At 41.0% G+C, this 25,108-nt stretch overlaps 1 protein-coding gene across 1 annotated transcript in view; it reads left to right on the top strand.

The window, feature by feature from the left end:
* The window catches only part of ldlrad3 (low density lipoprotein receptor class A domain containing 3), a 75,396-nt gene extending 52,224 nt beyond the window's left edge, over positions 1–23,172 (top strand). The window contains exons 5-6 of the mRNA XM_083917074.1: positions 21,180–21,573; positions 22,254–23,172. Coding sequence (XP_083773200.1) covers positions 21,180–21,573; positions 22,254–22,458 — 599 coding nt within the window. The 3' untranslated portion in view covers positions 22,459–23,172. The remainder of the gene's footprint in view (positions 1–21,179; positions 21,574–22,253) is intronic.
* The last annotated feature ends 1,936 nt before the right edge of the window (positions 23,173–25,108 follow it).

Here is a 25,108-nt window from a genome sequence, read left to right as displayed (position 1 = left end):
AATTTAATTTCCAGCACACAATTTTGTTTGGTTGACCATATTATCTTTACTTCAGGCATGTCTAATGCAGCCATCCAGAAGAAGACTCACTTAATAGCATTACAACTCTGGTTTCACAGTTTTGCAGAAAGACTGGTGTATTAAACCAAAGAACAGAAGGCAACATATGAATATAAAATGCATCTTGTCAACAGAACTGACTCTTTGAAGGCCATCCTTTTTGGCTGTCAAATTGCAAGGGGTTTCATTGCTGAATACTGCTTTACTTTTTCATGCATTCTTTCTTCATGATTACCTGACGAACTAATTCAGTATTAAATGGTAAACGTAGACATTCATACGCAAGATGCCACTAATTTAATCATTCAGACGCACTCTCACACAGTGTCTCGCCCTAGGACACGTCAACATGCAGACTGGAGAAGCCGGGTATCAAACCACCAATCTACCAATTACTGTAGTGGACGACCGGCTCTTGCTCCTAAACAGCCCATATTGATGTAAATATTACTAAGAGGCAGCAGTATTCCCACATACATAGATTTAAGTGGCAATAGACCAGAATAGTGTGCAGCTATTAGGGCTAAACAGATGATGCATAAGGTGTCAGTCAGCTCTCACTCTAATGGGCCGGGTTATTTTCTGCAAATGTGTTTCTGCCTTTACTGTAAGAGTGCATTTGCCCATGATATGGTTAAGCTGAAGGTGTTGCTTGACAGACAAAGAGCCACAGCAGTTATAGATGGTGTTTTGATAGAATGCAGATGTGTGTTTCGGTGATGATAAAGGTGAGGGTGCTCTTGAATGTGTGTGCGTGTGCGTGTGCGTGTGCGTGTGCGTGTGTGTGTGTGTGTTTGTTGGAGATGTGAATGTTCATATATGTGTTTGGTGCATGTATCCATCAGGGAAATTCAAAAAGAAGGAAGGCTTAAGTGGACTGGAGGAAACAGAAGAGTGCCCTGGAGAGAGGAAAGAGGGATTGCATGTCAGAGGGTGTAAAAGGAAGAATTGTGAGAGGAATGTGAGCGGGGTAAAATATGGGATGGAAAAAAGAGCAAAATGTGAGTGTGAAGACGATGTAGCGGAAGAAGGAAAGAAAGCACAAGGGAGAGAGTGATCGAGAGTGAGAGGGAAGCTGATGGAGATGAGGGATTAGGGAGAGTGGCAAAGCCATTGAGGGAAAAAAAGATAAAACCCTCTGGATTCTTTGTGTAGAAGACAGGGAATCAAGAGGGAGGGCAGAGAAGCGGAGGGAAACAGGGTGACGGAAACAGTAGGTTCGGGAAGGGGTCATGGGTCGCTGGTAGAAAGCGAAAAATCACTAAAGACAGGAACTGAAAGGACGAAAAGATGAGAAGGTAAGCAGGAAATAAGGCATCTGCAGAGAGAGGGAACAAGCAGGCAGAAAACCTGTGAGACAGGTGCAGGAAGCGAAGTTAAGAGCAGAGCAGAACTGAGAACAGCGCAGCATGGGCAACAGGAAACAACAAAATGCTTGATTAGGATAAGTGGATTGAAGTGGAGCCACAGTGGTGAGTTGGGAATGAAACAAAGCAGTGCAGATAAAAGAAGAGAGGAGGTAAGGGTGAAAGCAGCAAACAAAATAGAGAACAGGAGTGTGAGAGATGACAGGAGAGCGGCGGGAGGAGAGGGAAACTACAGGGTATGAGATTTTGAAGGAGGTCATACTTGAAGCTCGGAGATTGAAGAGGGAGGCGAGATTAGTTCCTGCATGCAACAGTGCTCTCGTTCATGGTAATTACTGGATTCTGCACCATCTTCCTCCACTGCTGCCATGTCTTTTTTTTTTTGTTCCTTTTCGTATTGATGTTTCTCTGACTCGTACCATTAACCTCCTACATCTACTTTTTCTCAGATTTGGCAGTTGGCTCCCATCTCCACCCTTTTCTCATCGCTTGTCTTTACCATTTCATCGCCTCATGCCCCACGGCCTTGTCTCCTCTCATCACGGGCTTTCTCCTCTCGTCTCTGTTCTCTTGCTTCCTCTTGGCAGTCTGCGCTCACGTTGATCAGATGGGCCAGGCTTAAACACAATGCATGATATGATAATACCATTCTGTTTCTGCACTAGTGCTTTTTTTTTGTATTTTTACATCCCCTCTAACACCCTCCTCATCCCTCTCTCTCGCTCTCTCGCTCTCTCTCCCTCTTAATGTTGTTCTCATTGTTTGATACTGTCATATGGACACCACATGCTAGAGGCATGTTAAAACCATGCTGGAGATTGAGAGAGCCGGGGGAATAGAGAGGAAAAAAAGAACAAGAGACAGCACGATACAGGGAACATTCAAAAGCGTTTTGTGTGGTGGGGTTTCACCTTTGGTCCTTCTCCTAAGCAGCTTTCTTTGGTGGGAAGAGTGTGCAAAAAGCAAGGACAAGTGTGCCTGCAGGACAATCGTGCACTGCCAGGGAGTGCATGATTGCGACAGAGATGAAGAGAAAACTAAATGCATTGCTCTGAAACTCCAAGAAATAAAAGAGTCATACATTGGACAGTACTGTATAAATCTTTAATTGATTGTTATAGCAGCAATAAACAATATGAAAGTGAGCCTATGAATATTCTCATATATCCAGGTCATCGTTATCGTTATCCTCAAAGCAATTTCAGTCAAAAGCACCAGTCCCAGCCTGGTCAGATGCGTACATGAACTGAAGAAGCCTGTCTAGGAAGACGTTTCACCTCTCATCCAATGAGAGGTGAAACGTCTTCCTAGACAAATAACCAAGTCCAGTTGTTTTTGACTGAAATTCCTTTGAGAATATGAAAGTGATACATTACAGGCCACAGATGTACATTTTGATGTACAAATGAGTGTTCTATTTATTACCTCTTTAATATGCATGGGGACAGACTGTACATGTGTATGACTGACAGGCTTGTAGTTTTTACAGGTGACTCATTTTCTGTAGATAGGTTTTCACATAATCTGAACATATACTTTATATACCATCTGAAGCAATGGTTAACAGTGATGACTTATCTACGATCAGTATGGCGTAACGGTTATATTTTGAGCTGTGGTTTTAATAATCTTCACCGCCTCAATTTCTTATCTGAAAAATCCATCGCAAGCTTATGCGAGTCTTAGATAAACTCAGATCCTGAAGCATGTAGAAGTGCATGTAGTTTTGATATCAGTTTGCTGCCTTGTGTGAAGCACTGTAACCTGGGTTGGGATTACAAAAAGAGGTCTGATAAGAAAAAATGTACTGCATGACGTTTTAGACACAATTAATGGAGGAATTCTTAAACACATTTTGGATGTATTTAAGTATTTAAGTTGAAGAAATGCTCATGTTTTATAGCTGTTCTGTTATACACCTGCCTTTCTTTTTCTCCGTTGCTTTCGATGTATTCATATGCACATAAACATAATTAGACTTTGACATTGTCATTGTACATAGTAATGGTTGATATAGCCACTTTTTGGCTTTCTATAATTGTTAAGTACAAATAAGTCCACGTGGTAAGATATTGATGACTGCTGGTTTTCTGTTTGTGTGCATGTGTTCGAGTATAAGTGTATAGTTATGAGATGCGGATGGCACTTCAGGTGTTTCTTGCTCTGGTCAACATTATTGAGAATTTAAATGTGCATTTGAGCGATGACATTTATCAGTTGTTTGTTTGTCAGTATATTGAATACAGGGCTGCAGTAGTGCATTCAAAACCATGCCATATAGTAGAAATACTGAGCAGTAAGAACTTACTGTACAAGTGGCTGCCTCTGCAGAGGAAAACCAAAATAGAGTGAAATGTCTGCCCTCTATGAGAAAAATCCAGATGTGTGGGCTCCAAAACCAGATTCATTGCCAACAAGAATTGTAAATGAAAGTCTATGAAAGAAGAGAGTTTTCTTTTTTTCTCAAACTGCAGGATTATTGCATTTGGAAAAATGGCTACCATTGAAATGTTTAAATAGGACAGAAAATCCACACACAGTGTAGCTCTAAAGGTCTTTAGAGAGTGTTCTTTCATCAGAGTTATCCCTTATGTTGGAAATGTTTCGACTGCCACCGCCTGTAAAAGTACACAGGCTATAATGTACATTTATTAATTCTTTTAATTGTGAAACACTTCTTGATGTACCTTTGCATGCGCTGAGCTATAGGCAATTCCCTTGTAGACCACACATGCACAATAGATGTGGATGTATTGGCTGTATTCCTGAGGGGCGGCTTTCGAGTGGGGTTTTATAGTTGATAACCTAGTTTCTCAAAGCAGCATCCTCCAACTCTGCCAGTCTACAGGGAAAGATTTTAGCTGCATTTGTATTCACAGAAATATCATCAAAACTAAGGGTTGTGATTTTCTTTGACATGTTTTCTTTTATTTTTTTATTAAGTTTAATTTTCTCCCTTGAAACATTGCATTGCTTCTAAAAATGGGTTTTGAACTTTTAAAAAGTAGTATTAGTTTTAAACTCCTATTACCTCTTTTCATTTCTAATGATAATGGGGGCTGCTAACTCTGCGCCTGTTATTGACTGGGGGTTAAACTCCCACGTGGGCTAAGCCTACACCCAGATCCAGGCAGAGGGTAGGGTTTCTACAGGTACAGACACCACCACCCATTCTAGTGGGTCCTAAGTGAGGTTGAGAGGGATTACTTTGGTATTAGGTATACACAGTTTTTTGGGCAATACTACTTATTACCTTTGAATGTTTATTAATTGCTCTCCAGAATTTTCAAACTGATTGATGCCTGTTAGCACACATGTATTATTTTTTCTATTTGTAAAAATCAGAACAGGACAATAACTCATATAATGTATAGCATGCAGTATGGAATTGTGACACAGTTAAGCCCATTTGCCTCTGCTTGCCACAAAAAAACCTAGCTGTGGTATTTAGTGGGAAATGTTAAAATCAGCATTCATTCCCAGGACAAATGACTGCAGTAGTCACAGGTATTTAGCTCTAACTCCAACTGGCAGGATTGGAAACATGACACTCAAGGCGACCATGAATGTATTATTAGAACTGGTCATATTGTCATCTCAGCCATAAATTCTGTTTGTCTCCACCGGAGCATTGCTCAGACGTCATTCAAATAAGTCTGCCACAACTTCAAAAGAGAGACTCAATAAGTAACAGATATAAAAAAGAAGTGACCACCATAACATTTTCACTAGCCTCTGTGCTGTTTTCTGCTGTTTATTAACAGGGTTTTACAGCGGGTATGTGACACTTAATGTGACACACCACAAAATAAAACCAGAAAGGCAATAAGAAAGGAGTCTATCATCTTTCTTTAGAGGGTTCCTGCTTTTTGTTCCAACTAATTGCATCTGTGAAAGTTGTGCATCAACACACAAACCCTCCACAGCAGGCTTCCTGATCTCCCTCCCTAACACAGTATCAGACAACTCCCTCAGGCTACTGGGGGCGATGCATAGCTGGAAACTGCATTATTAATTAGATGGGCATCGACTTGACACACTTGCACTGTTTGCAGCAGCTTGATGTGTGGTCTGTCTCATCCCTGGTTGCGTGGGCTAGAAATCGTGTGTCTGTGTTTCGCGTGCCTGAGCCTAGTGCTGATGAATGGGATCATAAATAAATGTGCATATTTTCAAAAGCATTAATTACGGAGACGAAATATGCACATGTGAATGCATGGACACGGATCAGTTATTGAAGATGATGCAGCATTAGTTTACGTTAACATATACTGTGGCTGGCTGTTATTGATTTGGAGGAATCCATTAATGTGGCTGTCTAGCCCATTAAAAGAGGCTCCTGCTGAGAATAAGGCGTATAAAAGATCAACAGGCATAAAGAATCTGAATACTTTGATAAGAGCCAGGAAACAAAGGCATCTGGGAGGGAGAAAGCAAAACAAACATTCACTGAGCTTTTAGTGATCAAACGAAGGAAAGAATGTTGTCAATAAAGATAGACAAAAAACTAAAGTGGGGGAACTAGAGTGCAAGGGAAGGAATGAGGAAAATACATTGAGCAAGTAAGCTGTACAGCAAGGGTATAAGTAGAAAAATAATCTTCCTTTCACATGTAAAGGTTAAACACACACTGCTTCAATTCTGCCAATAAGCTACAGGGCTCTTGTGCATATAGTGAATTTATAATAGTACATGCATAATTGATTTTAGAAGCATTGATCCTAATTGGCTGGGTTGTGTTTATATCTTCCCCTTAAGCAACAAGAGGAAATGTATTTTCTTCTTCTTAATAAAGCTTTGGTGTTGTACATATCCAGGGGACAAGGTACGAAAGGATGTTGTTTGTCACATCTCTGCAATTCATCGAACACTGCCGTTCTGTCCTTTTGGTCTTCAAGAAGCCCTCAATCGGCTATTTTCAGCTGTGGGCTTCACTCGATGTGCGGGATATGCAAATGACGTGCAGGGAGAGAGAAAGAAGATGAGAGACAAGAGAAAGATTGACAAATAATAATAGCTGGGGAGTATGCAAAAGACCTCACAGAGATGGTGACACACTTAGCATACCTTCTGGTGAGGCAAACCAAGATTCCTGCTGGCGTTTTTTTTCTCTATCCCCTCAGCTCCCCATTGTTTGTTCAGACTGCACAGCATGCATGGCCTGCGTTCTTTCGCAGACTTGTCTTTCATACGTAAAAGGTCACGACTTCAGGCACTTATCTGAGAGAACGCTTTGTGACCAGCCTTATCTCTGACCTCCAGGTACCAGCCTCCCCATAGGCACTGATCCCAAATCTGTCCATGCTTCCTCGACCCCCACTGTCCCCCTTGGAGCAAACATGCGCAAGCTGCACGACCATCATGCTTCACTTCTTATCACTCAGACAGAGGCCATTGATTCCACTCTAGCTGAACACAAAGGTATGAGCAGGAGCCATACACCTTCAGCAACGAGCTGTGTTGTTCTGTTGTTTGACTTTGATAAAAAGACGCAGGGGCTCCTCGCACTTCCACCAGCCTGACCAGGCCTATTGTTGAAGAAGAGGGGATTAGGTGGTAGAATGGGCATCAGGGGTCTTGCTCTGTTTCTTAACCAGGAGAAGAACAGGGCAGAACTGAAGCCATGGGAGGACCGGCATTGTACACGGGCAGTGATATTCTGAGTGTGCAGCGCCTTCCTATTCTTTACAGACTACTTTTATTATTTGGTGCGTCCATGTTTTGTGTGTTTATCAATTACTGTGTGTTTATACATAGCATGAATGTGTGTGTATCTTTGCGGGGTTTATCCAACTTGATCTGAAGCTAGATCTTGGCCTGACTTCCCTGCGCCCCTCTCCTCTCTGAGCTCAGACTTATCGTAGCGTGGCCTGCCAGGATAAAGTGGGCCTGTCGTGTGGGGGCGGGGGAGCTGCGATTCACTGTACCTTTAAGAGATAAGCCTTGAGCAGGCTGTTCATGCTGGCTGTGTTTAGCCTTGAACAGCATTGGCTGGCCTGTGTGCATATTTATCGATGCACACAGAACATATATGGAAATCTCTTCAGTGATTTAGGTGATCAAATAAGAAGAAACTACCTGAGATTATTCTACAACTGTCAATTTCCCTACATTGTTATTAAGAGAGAGGTCTCTACGGAACTTTAGAAATCCTGTCTGTGTGACTACGATCCCTGCTCTGAGAACTAAATCAAATGCTTTCAACTGGGGCTTCACTCACTGAAACACGGTCTCCTGTTGCCACCTCCTCTCAGTAGATAATGTTACCATGAGGAATGTATTGCCTGTGTGCTCATGCGTGTTCTTGCGTGTGTGTATGTTTTTCTGAGTGCAGAGTTTATGTCAGCGTTAAACCTGAGAGTGCTGCAGCATTTAACTGCAATACTTTGTCATTTTTTGCAGTTTGTCTTCATTATTCTGTGTTGTTGCTGTTTGTGTTCAGAATTAATATAATTTACACATTATTGTATTGTATTTGGAAAGGGAACATTACGTGTTCTGCTTTTGACACATATAGAAATGTGTTTAGAATAATTTACTCAGAACAATATAAAAATAATTGGATTTTAACTCGCAGTTCAAAGTGTTGCCGCCTTTTACACAAACAGAATAGAACATGTCACTTAATGTTCACAAATGGATTTAGTTTTATCTCTGTACAGAGGAGGGCTTAGAAAACGGACACACTCTATCTTTGTGTGTCATAATGTTAGCACTGATACAATAAGATGCACCATAGCAACCCTGTGATCTCATCTGTTGACCTGCCAGTCACAAGTGCGCTATGGTACAAACTCAGCAGTTGAACCTGTGAGTGGCAGCCTGAGACTGATGCCTTAACTGCCACTTGTGATCAATAAAAATGACATCTACAAAGGTAGCTGACACACCCAGTTTAAAGCAAGAAGCAATAACCATGCACTAATCTCATCACCAAATGTGGATGTAGGATAACTCCCTTCGGAGAGTTGGATAAGCTTGAGAAGTCAAACTAAAGGACTTTTATTAAAGGACTATATCAAATTTTGTTTTCATTTTCTCCTTTTCATTAGCTTATTACTAATGACCTTTTTGTAAGCATGAATGTGCTTTTTGTAAGCATAATGTGTTTAACTGTTAACTGACTTAACTTCCTTATCTGTGTAAGCAAGTCTGCCAGGACATTAGAGATTTGAGAGTAAGCTGCTGAAATGCAAATGGAAAATATTTAAAATTTCGCATTATCCTTTTCAAGCAATCTCAAAAAGGATCTTCCAAGTTTTGTCTCCTAAAGACAGATCTCTTGGATGCCTCTCAAGTTAAAATACTGGAGTTTCCACGAATGCATCCCTGAAGAAGAGGTTCTAAAACATTCCCTATGCGCAACTTTTCATTGTGATGCATTAATAATCCCCCCTCTCCACAAGTCGATTTTCTTACAGCATTGGCAGGCATAAAACCTCCAAAAAGAAAAGGGAATTATTCTAAAAGCTTGCATGTCTTGGTAACTGTCCCAATTTACAGTTAATGACTAAAGAGATTCGCCGTTATAGATGCTTTTCACAATCTGGGAAAATGTGCATACTTAAGTTATTGGTTCAGGACAGGAGCACATTATTCATGGCAAAAAATCCTTTCAAGCTGTTGATAACAAATAGACCTCTGAGTGCTTTGAAGAGCTATGAAACAAAGGTTTTGGTTGACAGTGGAAACTTATATTAGCGGTAAGCAGAGCAAACATCTGAGAGTTAGACGCAACGCCATGCTGGCAGTACAGAACAGTCCTCACTGCTGTCCATTTATTAAAAGACTAGTCCTGTTACAAACACCCTGCTGCTGCTGCCAGACTTTTAGTAATAGGGTTTTGAATGGTATCTCTCCTTTGTGTGCCTCTAAAATAGTTGTTTTTCTCCAAATATCCATGTGACAGCATCAACTCAGCCTTATCCTCCTCCCCATCACAGTCTTTCAACATATTTTTAGTCAGGTTGTCCCTGGTAACATTTACCTTTTCCGTTAACCATGTATCTGACTTCTAATAAATCCTGCTGACATTAGAGGTCAACTGTGATGGAAAGAAAATGTGGTGTTTTGCCTTGATTTCATGTGTTTTATGGTTAAGGAAGCTCATCCACAGTCCTTACATAATATTTGTGAAGCTCCCTCTGTCCTCCGGGTCACACAGCAGGGTGAAAGCAGGGTATTAAAATGCACTACTGTGCTTACATATAATTCAGTTCACACAAAGTTTAACATATTATGGCGTACATAAATCATCTCCATGACAGGAATATATTTCATAAAAATAATAAAATATCCATACATTTAATACCATTCTCACATTCTTTACCTTCACATTTGAGCTTAATGAGCATCAACATCCATAGCTCTCTTCTGTATTGTATGAGCTTAGTAAGTCACAAAATCCCATTTTCTCAAGTCAATCGTCCCACGTCAGCCCCCTGTCACAGAGGCTGTCACATGAGTGTGTGTCTCCTCTGTGACTCCTGCATGTCATTCTGCCTGCCGTTTTGTTTATCTAGCTCCAGGCTACGGTTTATAACCTAGTGTCCTGTCCCTCATGTGGAGGCTTGACGAAGTCTGTGGATCCCATCCCTGCAAATGCACACAGTCCTGAATAGGACTCTTAATCTCAACTATCTTATCACTCAGCTCCATCAATTCTTGGCCTTGGGTTTATCTATTTGTGCGCATGCGTCAGGCGTAAGTGAGTGCTGGTTGTTTCTAGTATCAGGCAGGCCTCCTCCCCTTCCCAACTCACCTTTCTGCCCCAAAGAACAGTTGCCATGGTGACCGTAACCGTCAGGTTTGGTGGAAGGGGATCTTACTCAAAGCCTCTCAGTGATCATGGGCAACCTCTAACCATCCCCATTCTTCCCTTTGCTCCAGGAAATATAGCCTACCCTTTACAGCCACCACAAGGGTTTCTACAAAAAAAAAGAGTTGAAACTCCCACTCCTGTGCCTCTGTTGAAGCAGTAGAGCGTTGAGTGACGCATCTTTGCTTTTGCAGCTCCTACTGCGTCTGATTCTCTGTGATACACAAGGAAAAGCTATATTCATAGCCCATCTTTTCACCAACACACAAAAGCCTGTTCTTTGTGAACATACCTTCAGTCTTTCCCCACTGTTCTACAGAGGCTACTCTACTGTCTCACTTTTTACAGTTCTCCCATGTTTCCCCATCAGCAGCAACATTAAGTCCTTTGTACACCTTGAAGTCACTGCGCCCAGCCAAGAAATAGTTCAGCACGTACCACCCGTCGACATGCATCTGTCACACAAATATGAGCGCAGTGTCGATCTTCTCATCTAACTCTTGGAAAGAAAGCGAACAAGCATATTTTCCAAAATGTCTAAATATTCTTAGAAGGAAATTTACTTTTGTGTGAAGACAACAACCCACCCCTCTGAGACAAGTAGACACAATCGGAGCAGAAAATACGAAAATGTATCTTTAAGCGCATACATACTGTACCGTATATGTACATATGTTCACATATACACATATATGTCACTGCAATTTAGCAACTTCAAAAGGCTGCACCATACATAAAAGATTAGAACCAATTAGGACTGCCCCCGAACAAGAATTTTCTTGTTATTTCTTGTTACTTACTTACATGTTTTAAGGTGGTATGTCATGTTTGTCATGGTTGAGTGATAGGTGAAGTTTTTCTTGCAAAGTTTGCATGTGACCTTAGGGTCATCCTTGTTCTTTTCAAAGTGATCCCATATTTTAGACGTCTTTCCCGACATGATTGGCTATAAATGATTAACTGTTAACGATGTCGAGAGGACCTGCCGTCTTAAAAAAAAAAAAAACACTGCTTTGAGTGAGTGTCATGACTTCCTGTATCTGGTCCTTTAAATTAAAGCCCTACAGTCTTTTAGGCCCAATACTAGCCGCCAGTCACATAGATTTTCACTTAATTTTGACAAGATATGGCTCCAATTTTTTTTTCCCTGCGACCAATGAACTAATTAAATTTTGGTCGACTTGTGATTTTTTGGTCGACCAGTGCTTGGTCGACTATTTGGGGGCAGCCCGAGAACCAATTATACTCAACATTGTTGAATATTAGGCATTAACTATATGTAGCCCTTCTGTGTCTGTTCCAAGCTTACCAATACCATTAAAGTAAAGCAGTCAGAGTAATCTGCATTGTTATTGGTTATTAAATCAGACTGACTTCTTGTCACTACAAGTACATGATGCTGTAGTACTCACTTCATTTACCATAGTCAACATTTAACCTTTTTGCAATAGCTACTCCTTAAATGTATCAGCCAGTTGTCTTCCTTTCACCTGCCCTTCAACCTTCCTGTCCTTCCCATCTTTCCCTTCACTCTCCTCCTCCTCCTCCTCCTCTGTGGATGTTCTCCAGATGCTGAAGTCATTCATTAACTCCAACCTCCCCTCCACTCTTCTAGCAGCTCCACAGTAAGTTGTGACTGAGTGTTATGGGGGGGTCTGATAGTGGCGAGCAATGGAGCGGACAAGTTATTACAGGACAGGCAAATAGAAGCCCGATGAAGCATGAAAACCTCGCTTCCCCAAAGCACCACTCAAACACACACACACATACACACACAGGGATGTACAGACAGACAAATGGACAGAGTTGAAGAAAGACAGACAAAAACACAGGCTTTCCTTCATGAAACCGTATAGACATAACAAAGTTACATTATTAATGGACAGGCAGGCTTTTAGAATACCACACACACACACACACACACACACACACAAACACACAGCCTGTCCATTAATTCCTTCTTTCTCTGTGCATGCTAACAAGAACAGACATATAGTACATGACGGGGCACAGCAACAGGAACAGGGTGATAGCATGGGACATGAATATTAATGCTGGGTTGCCGAAGGGATCTGCAACAGTCCCGTAGCAAAGCAGTTAACACACTTTGCTTCCCAGCATGGCTTGGCAGAGCAGCTTTCAATCAATCAATCTTTTATGTCCCACCAGGGGGAAATTTGTTGGCATGGAGGGTTTATTAAAAACAATAACACAGAACAGAGGACAACGAGGATGATCACCTGAAAGCAAAGGGTCCAAGCCCTAAGATCTAAAGAGAGCTGTGAAAACGATTATTTAGGGATTCATTAGTCCTTAAAGTTCTACAACCAGCGTCTCATTTTCTGAAATCCAAGAGTGCATTGATAAATCTCACGCTCTTGTTTAAAATGCATGCGGCCTGAAATGCCTGCATGAAGGCAGTTGCTCAAAGGGCTTAGGCAGGTCAAAGCAATAAACACATTGTGTCAAGCACGAACCTAATAGGAAATCCGACATCCTGTCATTGAGGGCATTGGGCCTGCATAGACTTTGATCTAACATGCAGTGAGAACATTGAGTGTTTCCACATTTCTGCTAGATGAAATATACCCCGAGTGTTTCACAGTTTCTTTGCAAGGATGCCTGTATCAAAAGCCATTTATCAGTGGTGCTTGAGTGGATATGTCTCATCCGTAAGGTACAGCACACAAATAAACACCATACATCTCGAGTGCAGTAGTGAAAGCATGTGAGTAAGGATGGAGGAGAGGCATTTATGTGGGGAAATAAAGTTTGGTCTGTATCTGGAGGTCTTATCTAGATAAAGAAGGTTCAAACTTTTCACGTCCATACTCATAACATATACACCCCTTGGTGTCATTTGTGGACCCACTGGGTAGCTCAGCAGTCACTGTTTTAAAAAAAGGGGGGTGTGGTTAATGTTGTGAATTCAAACAAAAAACAAATACTAGAGTTAGGATAAGATAGTTGTAGGTTTTTAAATAAATATGTTTGTAACATAACATAACAGCTGCCTCCTGGGTTAAAGTCAAGTGTTTGCTCGAAGCATCCATCCTGGTTTACAGAGTGATTGGATGACATTGGACAGTGTCTGCTCATGAGTTAGAAATAAAACCACTAAAGGCTCTGCTACTGGCCAAGATGATGCACCAAAAGAGGACAATCCTCGTTTCCAAAGTCAAAAGTAAACACTGAAACGTTCACGTGTTGTAAAACACAACAGCTGTAAATCCATTCGAATACTTCCTGTAGAGAAAGAAAAGTAACCTCACTACACTTTTATAGGGTGCACCAAATCGCAATGCAGGGAAAAACGCAGACAACAATTGCTGGGAGTAAAGGCAGTGGAATGATTGTGTTATATTCCAGATGAAGATTTAAATTTAATGGCACATGTAAATTGTGCCAGAAAGACAGTAAAAAACCCTGATAGTTTCAGTTTTATAATACTTTTTAGCAATTTTTATTGCGACCATAGCCACCACAGTCACTTTTAAGAGTTTGTTTTTCAGTCTCTCGATTCCTCTCTGCTAGCATTGGAGAGGCACGAGTGTTCCAAACGACCCACAAGTTGCTGTTTGTAGTTTTCCCCCAATTTTTTTTTCTCCCATTTCTCCACCATGTGGCATGGGTTTAGTTAGCCCGCTCTGGACCGGGATGAAAGGATTTGTGGGATTTTGTTTGTATTGCATTTTTTTTTTGCAGCATCTAAAAGCATGTGTGAATGTGTGGGTGTGTGGATGTGTTTGAACTTTTTTTTTTGATGAACTTACTGTATGCTATGCTTGTGAATGCATGTGCCTGGTTAGCATGCATGTTGTGTATGGGAACTAATTGCATGTGTGTGCGTCTGTTTGAGGGTGTTTTGAAGCCAGATGGCAACCCCCCACCACCCCACCCACAACACACCCCCAACACACCCCTCAACCCAACGCACTGGATGCCCGCCCACTACTAACTGATAAATGTGAATGTGTGTTTAAGTATATGAGTATACTGTATGTGCATGTTGCCAAGAAAACATGAGAGCTGTCTGCCCCCTAGTGGTTTCATCTATCCCTTCTCTTCTCATCCTTCTTCTCATCCTTCTTCTCTTCTCTTCTCTTCTCTTCTCTTCTCTTCGCTTCGCTTCACTTCGCTTCTCTTCCCTTCCCTTTTTCCTCTTCTTTTCTCATACTGGACTTAATGTTTTGAGCTATGAGTTGGCCAAGCCTGTCAGTGGTTCTGCACTTAATCTTATCACTCCGTTATTGTGGGCGTAACTGTGGCAACAGAGCTGCAAAATGAGCCCAGGGGCCCACACCTGTAATTAGCGTCAGACAAAGTGACGCTCCAATAAGGGGAAACACTGCTGTGACCAACCTCCATCATCTAAAGACAGCCGCACTCGACACCTACCTGCAAACCCTGGAATGCTGGAGCCAGAGGATGATTACCCACCCCCCACACACACACACACTTTGCACTCTGTTTAAAGATTGCACTTTGTGAATGGGAAATGAGTCTTCATTGCATAGGGAAAGTAAAGCACATCTGTGCAGGCCCTAGCTTTTCCCTCAGGAATGAGCCAGAGGGAGGGGATATTTCCATTCCCTTTATTTAGAGGTGTTTTAAGTGTGGCAATTAAGATATCTGGAACCTTTTATTAGCCCGATTTCTATTCCTTTTATTATACTCATTCATTCTTGGATGAGCGCATTCTGACATGTTGTTGGTTAGCATATTCAGTGGCAGGTAGCCAATCAGGATAAATGAATTTTGTTCCATTAAAAAAAAACTTGTATCTCAGCCCAGCGACATGTCTGCTGTTGATTTGCAGCATAGTTTGATTAAAGGCAGACAAAGAAGTGCTTCAGAGCTTGTTTTAATCATCACTGCATGCTCAATAGCCTATTGTGCACTAACATTGGCCCTCAGTTTGCTTCAGTAGCTGAATACAAGCCCACAATGTGAGGGTGTGCACCAATATTCTGTGGCATCTTGTTCTGTAGCACCTTTCAATGGATTTCTGTTTTTATTTAATTTCAACTAAGAACTATTCTCGTGTGAAAGCTTCTTCTCTTATAACTCATGTGCTGTGCTACACTTTAATGTAAATCTTGAGGTTGTTGAGGCGGATACCAATATCATTACTTGAGTTTAAAAAAAAACCTGATGATGATGTTGATATTAGATTAGTGACATTAGTGTATACAGTATATCAGAATTGAACACAAGTTAACTATTTTAATAAAGATCATTTAAATGGGGCTGTGTAAAGACATAATGAAATGAAACTCAAGCAATAGTCCTGGGTCCCGATTATTTGCTCTTGTTATATTCTAAATATGTGTCAAAAATCCTTTTTTAAGTATTTTTATATCAAAATCCCTCTTTTCTCTTTTTTAAAACACTTTAAAATAGTTTGATAACTCATTGGGAACATGGGATCCTAGACATAAGATGTATGATGGTGATTTGGGGGCAAATAGCTACAGTAACCCCTCAATATACAAAACCCACTTGTTGTTTTCTTTATGTTGTCGCGACCCGACCCCGGATAAGCGGATGAAGATGAGATGATGTTGTTGGTTGTTGTTGCTACTGCAGGTGAGTGATATCTGTTTGAATATCAGTTGGCAACAACTTGATTCAAATCCCTCTTGTAACTATACCTGTTTCACATAGAAAAATGGTTACATTACTGAACATAAAGACGCTCTAACTTCCATTTCACTCTAACTCTAAGACAAATATATGTACAAGTACTCAGCAGGACATTTTACAGCTAAAAGATAACATCTGTGCTGGACAAACTACAGTAATGTACACGTAATTATCACACTATTTATAAATTACCTTAATTAACATGTATTTGCCTCTTTTTATTACCCCAACTGGCATTATATTTTTCAATATATGAACAGCTAAAAATGGACCTTGCCAATATATCAGTCTGATTTTAGGTTTTACTTTGTAAGACCACACTGAGAATTCCTAACAATGCCAGTTGAAGAAGAAAAAGGAAAGTCTCAAAGAAAATGAGGCTCGTTATCCAGGTTTAAAAAGGATAGCACAAAGATGTAGAAGAGAGCAACAAAAAAAGGGATCCAGGCAAAAAGAGTGCGTTCCTGGTATTGAAGGGATACAGCAGGGGGTCCGTGTTACTCTGTCTCTTGTAATAAATGTAAGGCTAGTTTGGAGCAGTGTGTGGACTTCAATTTTCCCAGTCTGTGGTAGGGAAGATAAGATGTGTGCACATGATACTTCAAAATGCACTATATGCTCATCTTCCCTCCCACTCCCTTTGGACATGTCCACATTTGTCTGTCTGTGACCCCTCCATGTCCCTATAATTCTCAACTCACACGCAGGGACAATAAGATGAAGGCAGGTAGGAGATAATGTAATGCAAAAAGAGAGAGTGTGGTAGACAATTTAAGAGAGAATGAGGACCAAGCCTGGAGAGTGTAAAGAGAAAGTGAAGAAAAATTGAAAATGGAGATTCGAAAGGTTTTTGCTGTTGATAAGCATTCCACAGAGTGCATAATCCAGGCTGAGTACAGTTGTTGTATATCATAAAAGCAAGGTGCATGTCATCTCCATGACAGTAAATTACCAACAAGAGGGGACTAGAGTGGAATAGCGGGTGCAGAGGAGAGGAGGGAGTAATGGGAAGCACAAAGCTGAGGGGGAGGAAGAGGGAGGCATTAGAAGAGAAGCAAGAGGGGGAAACAAAAGGCACAGGAGTGGTAAAGAGGAGGCGAGATGGGAGGAAAGGGGAGGGATGCGGGGAGAAGGCACTCTGATGTAATTAAAGTGGCTGAGAGGCTGCACCTAGCTCCCTTCCCCAAGCCTCCACATATGGAAGGTTTATGAGTTTATGAAAACAGTATAGAAGCACTGTTAGTTGTGCCAATGTCACTGGAGAGCATATTTATGTGGAACAGAACTACATCTATACGCAGCTCCACTCAGAAATGCTCCATAATGTTTCTGAGGATGTTCACCCCCTCAAGATTAAAATATGCAGAAGATCCTGTTCCACAATGAGAAGCACTGCCAGTTTGTTGTAGATGAAGAATTCCAGAAATTGTAGAGGAGTGTTCCAGTTGATTCCATGGATAAAGAGAAGATTGAGGAGTACCTGAAGATGAAAGCAGCTATAGGTTGAACCATTTGCCTATGACTTTTAGCTAACTGTCCATTTGGTTTTTAGAATTTCAATTTTCATGTCACACAAGATTGAATTAACTAAAATGACAGTTTTGTTCACTTTGAACTTTACCCCCGTGTGGTCAATTGTGGATCCAAGCAGCTTTGCTTGGACTTTCATGTCAACTAGTTTGACAAAGAATAAAAGATAGGAAAGCCTCTAGTGATCTTTGATGTTCACCTTTGATCATGACAGTTCCATGAAGTGAATGTGGTACAAATGTATTAACACTGTCAGAGATGCTAGCAGGACCCGGCACTATAAGTGGTGTGTGAGCACACCAATCACAAGAGATGTGGGGACGGTTAAGGTCTGAAAGCCAGTAAAACACAGTGAAGGCCATTCCTTTTAACTAACCTGTTTTGACATAATATCATATAATAATGAATTATGTTAAAGGAGGCAATATGTGCAGAAATGTTAATCTATATAATTTAAAATTAAAAGATGTAATCATAGTTTTGAGTGTGTGACTTTCCCCCTTTTTCCTTTAATGTACCTTGAATTCAACACCTGGCACTGGCTCAGGACAATGATGAATCAGGTCCAGACATGGTCTGACCATGTAGCACACAACAGGATATTGTCCAGTTTGGGTTTCGGTGAGGGGGTGGTACCTGAGTTCAGGAGGCAGGACATGATGCTGATTTCACCGTGGTCACGTAGCCAGTTCATAATTTGGTAATAAAAGGGATCTGCAAGTTTGCAAATCTTGTCTTCTCTCCAGTTAGATATTTTAGAGTCTTTGGGTAAATGACCCTTCTTCTTCACTTTCATGTTTTTGTTTTCTTCTGGTTTCAAGCAAGCTGCATGTTCAAAATGTCATCAACATTCCCACTCGCTTGCTGTGAATTCTTCAGATAATTACCTGCTATATTCACACATGGGCTCAATCGGACATTACACAGATTCTGTACTAGGGAGCTGGCAGAGTAAAGTCTGTTTAATGTCCGATCCAACTGATTCCAACATTTGCGTTCTCACACACAGCTCCACTGGGTCTCAATAAATCCAGGTTTGCAGTGCATGGGTTGATCAGTAAGGCACTGGTGTGTGACTAGGACTGTATTCTTTTGAATCTGAATTACCATTGTTATTGTGAGACCCCCCTCACCTATCTTTGAATGAGGTGATCACACCTTTCTTTGTACCGTAACTACAACTAACAGCTCAAAATGGGCTGAAACACAGAATGCGGAGCTCAATCACACACACAGCGGGGGGCAACACACACAGGACCTCTCTCCTCTAACAGAAAAGAAGCTTGCTTCAGTCTCTTTTTCCTTTCCTCTCAGTGTTTTCATCTCCTGTGTGATTTGAAACAGCCTTTCAGGCTTCTATCGCTAATGTACCGAATAGGCTCTCATTGTTAATGTTACAGCATTATGAGTTCCTTTTGTGTGTGTTTCTCTCTGCTCCCAGAGGACTGCACTGAAACCTGATAGGCAGTGTAGGGTGGCAGCGGTGGGATCTCTTTATTTGTTCGTTTTCTACTAGGTAATTATGGAAATAATTCTTCTTTGTTTTGGCCTTTCTCTGCTGAGAGTCCAGTTCATAATTAATTGGTAGCGTGAAAGATTGGCCAATTTTAAATCACAAGGGAGGGGTCGAGGGGGCTTGTTTTATTGGCTGGTGCCTGGTTGGGGCAGCAGGCGGGTGGAGCATCTGAATTAGATTAGATTTAATTAAGGCATGGGGCCCCTGACTACACACTGGTACATAAATAGGCTTTATGCCAGGCTGGTTGTTGTTGGGAATTGAACAGCATGTGCGTGCGCGCGCACACACACACGCACACACACACACTGCTGAAGAGTCCCTCAGGCCTTCAAGGTCAGGTAGACATGCAGCATGGTGTCTCGAAGAACAAGAAAACAAGCTCAAAAAACACCTCAAATGATAGCTTGCTTCTTTGTCCATACAAATACTTTGGCAAAAATCTGACAAATATTAGCTTTGATAGTCTCTCCAACCCACAGCACCTTATTCTCAAAGGAATAGTTTGACATTTTGAGAAAAGCACTTACTTGTTTTCTTGCAGAGAATTAGATTAAATTGGTCAGTTAAATATGAAGTTAGCAGCCGGTTAGCTTAGTTTAGCATAAAGGCTGGAAACAGGGTAGTCTCTGAAGGTACAGAATCCACTTATGATTACCTCTAAAGCTCACTGATTAACACATAATACAGTATGTTGTTTGTTTAATCTGTACAAAAACTAAAATGCATCAACACTTCACTGCTACAACATTGCAGTGTTACAGGGACTATGTGCCAAATTAGTTTTTGGAAAGGCACACTCACTTCCTGGAGTCTTGTTATCCTTGTAAGGTTGCCAGGCAACCATCAGAGACTCCAGGAAGTTAGTGTGCCCAGCCAAGAAATAGTCGGGCATATAACCCTGATGAAGGTGGAACTTAAACTTATTCTTTTTTTGTTGTTGTTGGTACAAATTAAACAAACGTAGACATGTTAGTTGTTTCTCCCTGTCCTGTTAACAGCCTGTATGCCTAGCTTAGCTAGAAAGCTGCTAGCCGTAGCGTAGCATTTACTGTATACAAGAAAACAAACAAGCTTATTTCCCAACTATTCCTTCAAGTACACATTGTGACCTCTATCAATGCATGATTTGGATTCCAGTATATATATATATATATATAGAGAGAGAGAGAGAGTAAATTGCATAATCTACTTGGAGTCAGAAAGTGGAAATCCCTTTCACAGGCATTGTAGTCATCGTAGCTTTGTGAACCAGACCTAAAACTCAACACAGCAGGGTCACACTGGTTGACTTTTTGTGAAGTTCTGCACGTTTTATTGAATTCTCTGAGGCCCTGTAGCTCAAGCTTTTACATGTAGGGGGAATCTATACTGCTAAACACAAGATCCCCCAAGCGCCTGTAAGTCTATATAAGCCTGGAAAACTTGAAAAAACAGCTCCAAAAGATGCCTACTTTACAGTTTCAGAGGATCTAATCCTTACAGATGGCAGCATTTTGAAAAATTGATTGTACCTCGAGATATCTCGCAATGGTCATTTCCTGGCAAGCTTTCTAGGCAGTATCCTCAACTGTCTGCATGATAGCTATTGGACAGAGATTTGAGTCATTTTTAAGTTTATATAAGGCTTTAATACACAGAGTCTGTTCAGCAGCAGTGGAGAAACCTCAAACACAGAGCAGACAAAGTATTCCACAGGGTGTTTTGAACTTTTTAGGAGGCACATGGAGGTTTGATGTTTACAGCACCTTGAGGCATTAGTGTAATTTGAATTCAAACAAACTGTAAAATAGTTATATGTAGCTCATTTCTCATTAGGACAGCCTTACTTCAGCTACCTAATGAATAGTATCCCTTCACCACCACCCCCCCCCCCCACCCCCCCCAACACCACCACCCCTCCCCTTAGTTCCACGGTACTGTCTGCTCGTAAGCAGTTATGTTTTATCTAAAACTAGAACATTTGTTCTCCTTGTCTCTGGCTCTTGGGTCGAGTCTGACGGCTGTTAGGCTTATTATATAGCGCTCTCATCTCCAAGAGAGGCTGCCCCTATTGAATCGGACAGAACACATTTCAAGATGAACTGGAAATCTATTTACTGCTTGCTATTTATGCCCATTTCCCTCGCTCCTTTGTCCTTTCCCCGAGCTCTGCAACTGTACCACTCATCCTCCCTTCTCCCCAACCCCCTACATCATCCATCCTCAACTTTATCTTCATCTACTTCCCTCTCCCTAACAGAAGCTCCAGGGCAGGACTTTGTGACACTGGACTATCGTCTGCGCTACTACCCCAGCATCACCTACGCCGTCATCGGCAGCGCCGTTATCTTCGTCCTGGTGGTGGCATTGCTGGCGTTGGTGCTCCATCACCAGAGGAAGCGGAGCGTCCTGCTGCCCAGAGGTGTCAGAGGGAGCTCGCACCACCACCAGCCTCTGCTGCTGTCCCGTCTGGTCATTTTGGACCGGGGCCACGTCCATCCCGGGGGCCCTGGTCTCTCCCCCGGCTCCCCCTCCGCAGCGGGCCAGTACAGCTCAACTCCTCAGGCACTGCAGCTGCTATCTGGGACCCTTTATCCCTCCGGACTCTCCATGGACTCACCTCCATCTTACTCACAAGCTGTTCTGGATGTCAGGTGAAAGCAATAATAAGTCTAACAGCTGTATGGAGGATTATAATCTTGTGTCTATATCTATAAAGAAAACCTTGTAAACCATGACTAAACCAAAAGCAGAAATAGGGGGTTAAAAGTTGTCTCACTTGCAAAGTATAATCGAATTTAGTGTAGAATTTTAATGAAACATAATACAACTGTAATTCAATGTACTTGTTAGCTTGTTCTTCTCATACAGTCGATTTTCATACAGACTAAATCCATAAAATATCTGTCAGCATTGGTCCCAGCGATGCTTTTGGTGGGATTGTTGCTGGTTACGAAGCTGATCAAAAATTACTAAAATAAATACAAAAATACAGTGAAAATGAAGAGAATGATTTTCTGATTTACCTTTCTTCACCATTACCAGCTTCACAATGATTCATTTTTTAATTATAACTTTTTTCCAGTTGATCAAAATAAATCGGGGGGAAAAAAACATAATATTGGAATTTGAATCTTACAGGTGTCTTTAAATAATGACAGGTTCTTCTTACATTATGATGTTATTTTCTTAGACAGGGGTGTTTGCATCTCAAATCTTTGCTAGATGCTGGTCTTAGTCAACAAAACATTCATTGTACAGTGCTTATGCAATATCTCACAACCCTGACATCACATTCTTCCTCTATCTGTCTCCTCTTGTTTTTTTCCCCCAGTCGGCCTCCATGGTTTGATCTCCCTCCTCCCCCATACCTCTCAGAGGGGGAGCTTCCATCAGAGGGCGAGCTTCCTCAATATGAGGGCCCTCAAGACGCCTTAAGCCACCCTACAGCACATCCCTCTGCACCCTCTACACCCAGAACTGTGGCTTCAGGCATGCAGCCGAGTTTGACCTCCAGAGAGGAGTTGGAGCGGCTGTAGTCTCCCTCTTGGTAGAACTAGTTAGAACTCAGAGACTGCAGGACTGAAGGACCCGGCTGCAGGGCTATATGAGGTCAGGACAAGTCCACAGCAAAGACCTGCTGAGAAGACACAACAGGGACTAAGGGACTGTAGACTCAACAATGTCCTAAACTTGCTGCCTACACATCAGCTCACTGAAGCACTGGACTGAGACAAGCTCATCCTGCTAGACTGATCTTGTATGCTGGCTCCCCCTGCTGGGGTTTTGGCTGCACTACACATTAGTCAGTTCAACATTCATCCATTTTTCATCCGTTAAGTTCAGTTGAATTGTGCCCCCTTGAAGAAATACTGTATATGGTACTTTACAGTGACCACAGCCTGCATCTCCAAAGAAGTACCGTTATTCTCCGTTGTGTAACACATTTTGGCAGCAATGAGACAAAGTCATGCACCATTTTGCCATACTCCTCGCTGTACTTCACATTTCACATCTACTATGTTTTCCATAGTGAGCTTTATAAGAGATTTATATTGTGTTCTAACTGCAAATACCTGAAAGCCAGATAATATCTGTACTGTTGAGGATTACTTCTATGTTTGATGACTTAATGTACTTCATCATTTTGACATCTTGATACCTTATTCTGAATGAAGTCGATACACTTTTTAGAGTACATTAAATTACATTACATTTTATTTAGCTGACGCTTTTGTCCAAAGCGACTTCCAATAAGTGCATTCAACAATTAGGGTACAAACAAAGTGTGTTAGCTTCGAATAAGCTGATCTTATTAGTAAGTCAAAGCAAAGATAATACAGTAGTATTGTGTAAATTGATTTTGAATCATATAGTTCAACAGAAACCTATACAGCTACGCTACACAAGAACAGTCAGTCAAAGGTACTCAAACATTTCAAATAGTTTTTTTTCAGTGCTGATATGAGTAGTGACAAGATAATACGGTTCAAGTGGACTGGTTGTGGTTTTTTTTAGTGGTACTTCAAACTAAACCCATATTAGCAAAGTGTTTCCACTGAGTTGTTTAAGATACAATTGAGGTCTTGAGCTTTTTTCACAGTATTTTCCACAACATTTCTTGTTGTCATTTGGTTAAATTCAGGCTCAAAATGTGAAGAGGACCACGGAGATTTTTTCCCCAATAATGCTGAGCAGAAATTCTAAAAGTATATATCCTTACCAAGTGAGTTTCATAAATCATTCCTCTAAGCAAAAGATACATTTGTATTACATTTCTGTTCAAAGACCAATAATGTTTTCATGTAGACACAAAAAAAGAAATCCAAATGATTTTGTAGTTGTTATTGTGGCCAGTTTGGTGCCTTTGTATGTGACATGTTTGTGGGCACAAGTCGCGTGGTAAGCTCAGAAACATAGTTTTAAGAATTTCATGTCTTAGATAAGATTGTTACAGATTTTGCTTGAGATTTTTTAATGTATATAATATCTGTGTCATTCTGGAAAATTACCCTCAGTAGTATTATACAATGACTGATGAAATCCATATCTGAAGGATCTGTGTTTATAAATGTACTATTGTCTTTTGACCTTTGTTCGTTCATATCAAAGTGGTTTGTTCAACACTGTACATACAGTAGGAGATAGTAGAAGTAAAGACAAGTATTTAAAAGTAGAGTTTAAAGTGAGGGATGAAGGTGTAAATGTAGTTCTCCTTTGCTTCTTTCTTTTCCTCCAGAGCCAGCAGTGATGATGCAGGCATGAGAAAAACAATCAAACCAAAGATAATCATTATTAATTATCACCCAAGAATATTTCCCTCCAAAGGAATCATTTTGTGTCTCAACTGTGTGTGCCTTTATTATATTAAAATGTCTAAAGGTACATTGAGTAACACAGAATTCATGTTATTTGCTGTAAAACTGGAAAATATTTCTCAGGACTAAATTTATACCAGTTGTTTATATCTTTTTAAGGAAGATCAAATTCCTTTTGATCTCATGAAGTTAGTGATTTGCGTATATATGTGTGTGTGTGTGCGTGAGCGTGTTTGTGTGTGTGTGCGTGCAAGTGTATGTGTGACATTGGCCATCATGATCTTTTTATCCACTGTATTCCGTACATTCAGAGTAATATAAAAATCTGACTCAGATCCTGTGTGTCTTCGAGTCTTCCTGGACATCTAATATTACATTTTCTCAGTAACTTAATACACTGTCATAATGTGTTTATTGTAAAATCTGGAGGCTTCACCGCCATTCTGTGCCCCAGACAGACAAACGTTAGATCACAAATCCCCAAATAATAAAGATTTAGCAGCAGAAATGCCATCTGAGCCTACAGTGTGGGCGGAGAGACCGAAAGCACTCTGATCCATTACTAAAGAAAAGAGACCATACCACAAATACTCAATTAAAAGTCCTGCATTCACAATATTTATTCCTCTCATTAAGTTAATCTTCAGATGATACATCAGCTCCTTCAAAAAGAAAACATAACATATTACAATTTACAACATATTATCATTTGTAGGGGTGCACTTATTTTGTCCTACGCCTTACTTTCACCCTTCACCTGGTTACAATATGCTGTTTCAAATCGATTATTAAACTGTATGGTGCAGATTATGCTAAAAATTCTATTAAATTCATTTCAGCAGTAAGATATTGGGAGTATGCTAGTATTTTT

The sequence above is a fragment of the Echiichthys vipera genome, assembly GCF_963691815.1.
Source record: "Echiichthys vipera genome assembly, chromosome: 7".
NCBI classification, from domain to species: Eukaryota; Metazoa; Chordata; class Actinopteri; order Perciformes; family Trachinidae; genus Echiichthys; species Echiichthys vipera.
This window is presented reverse-complemented; position numbering and strand designations above follow the sequence as displayed.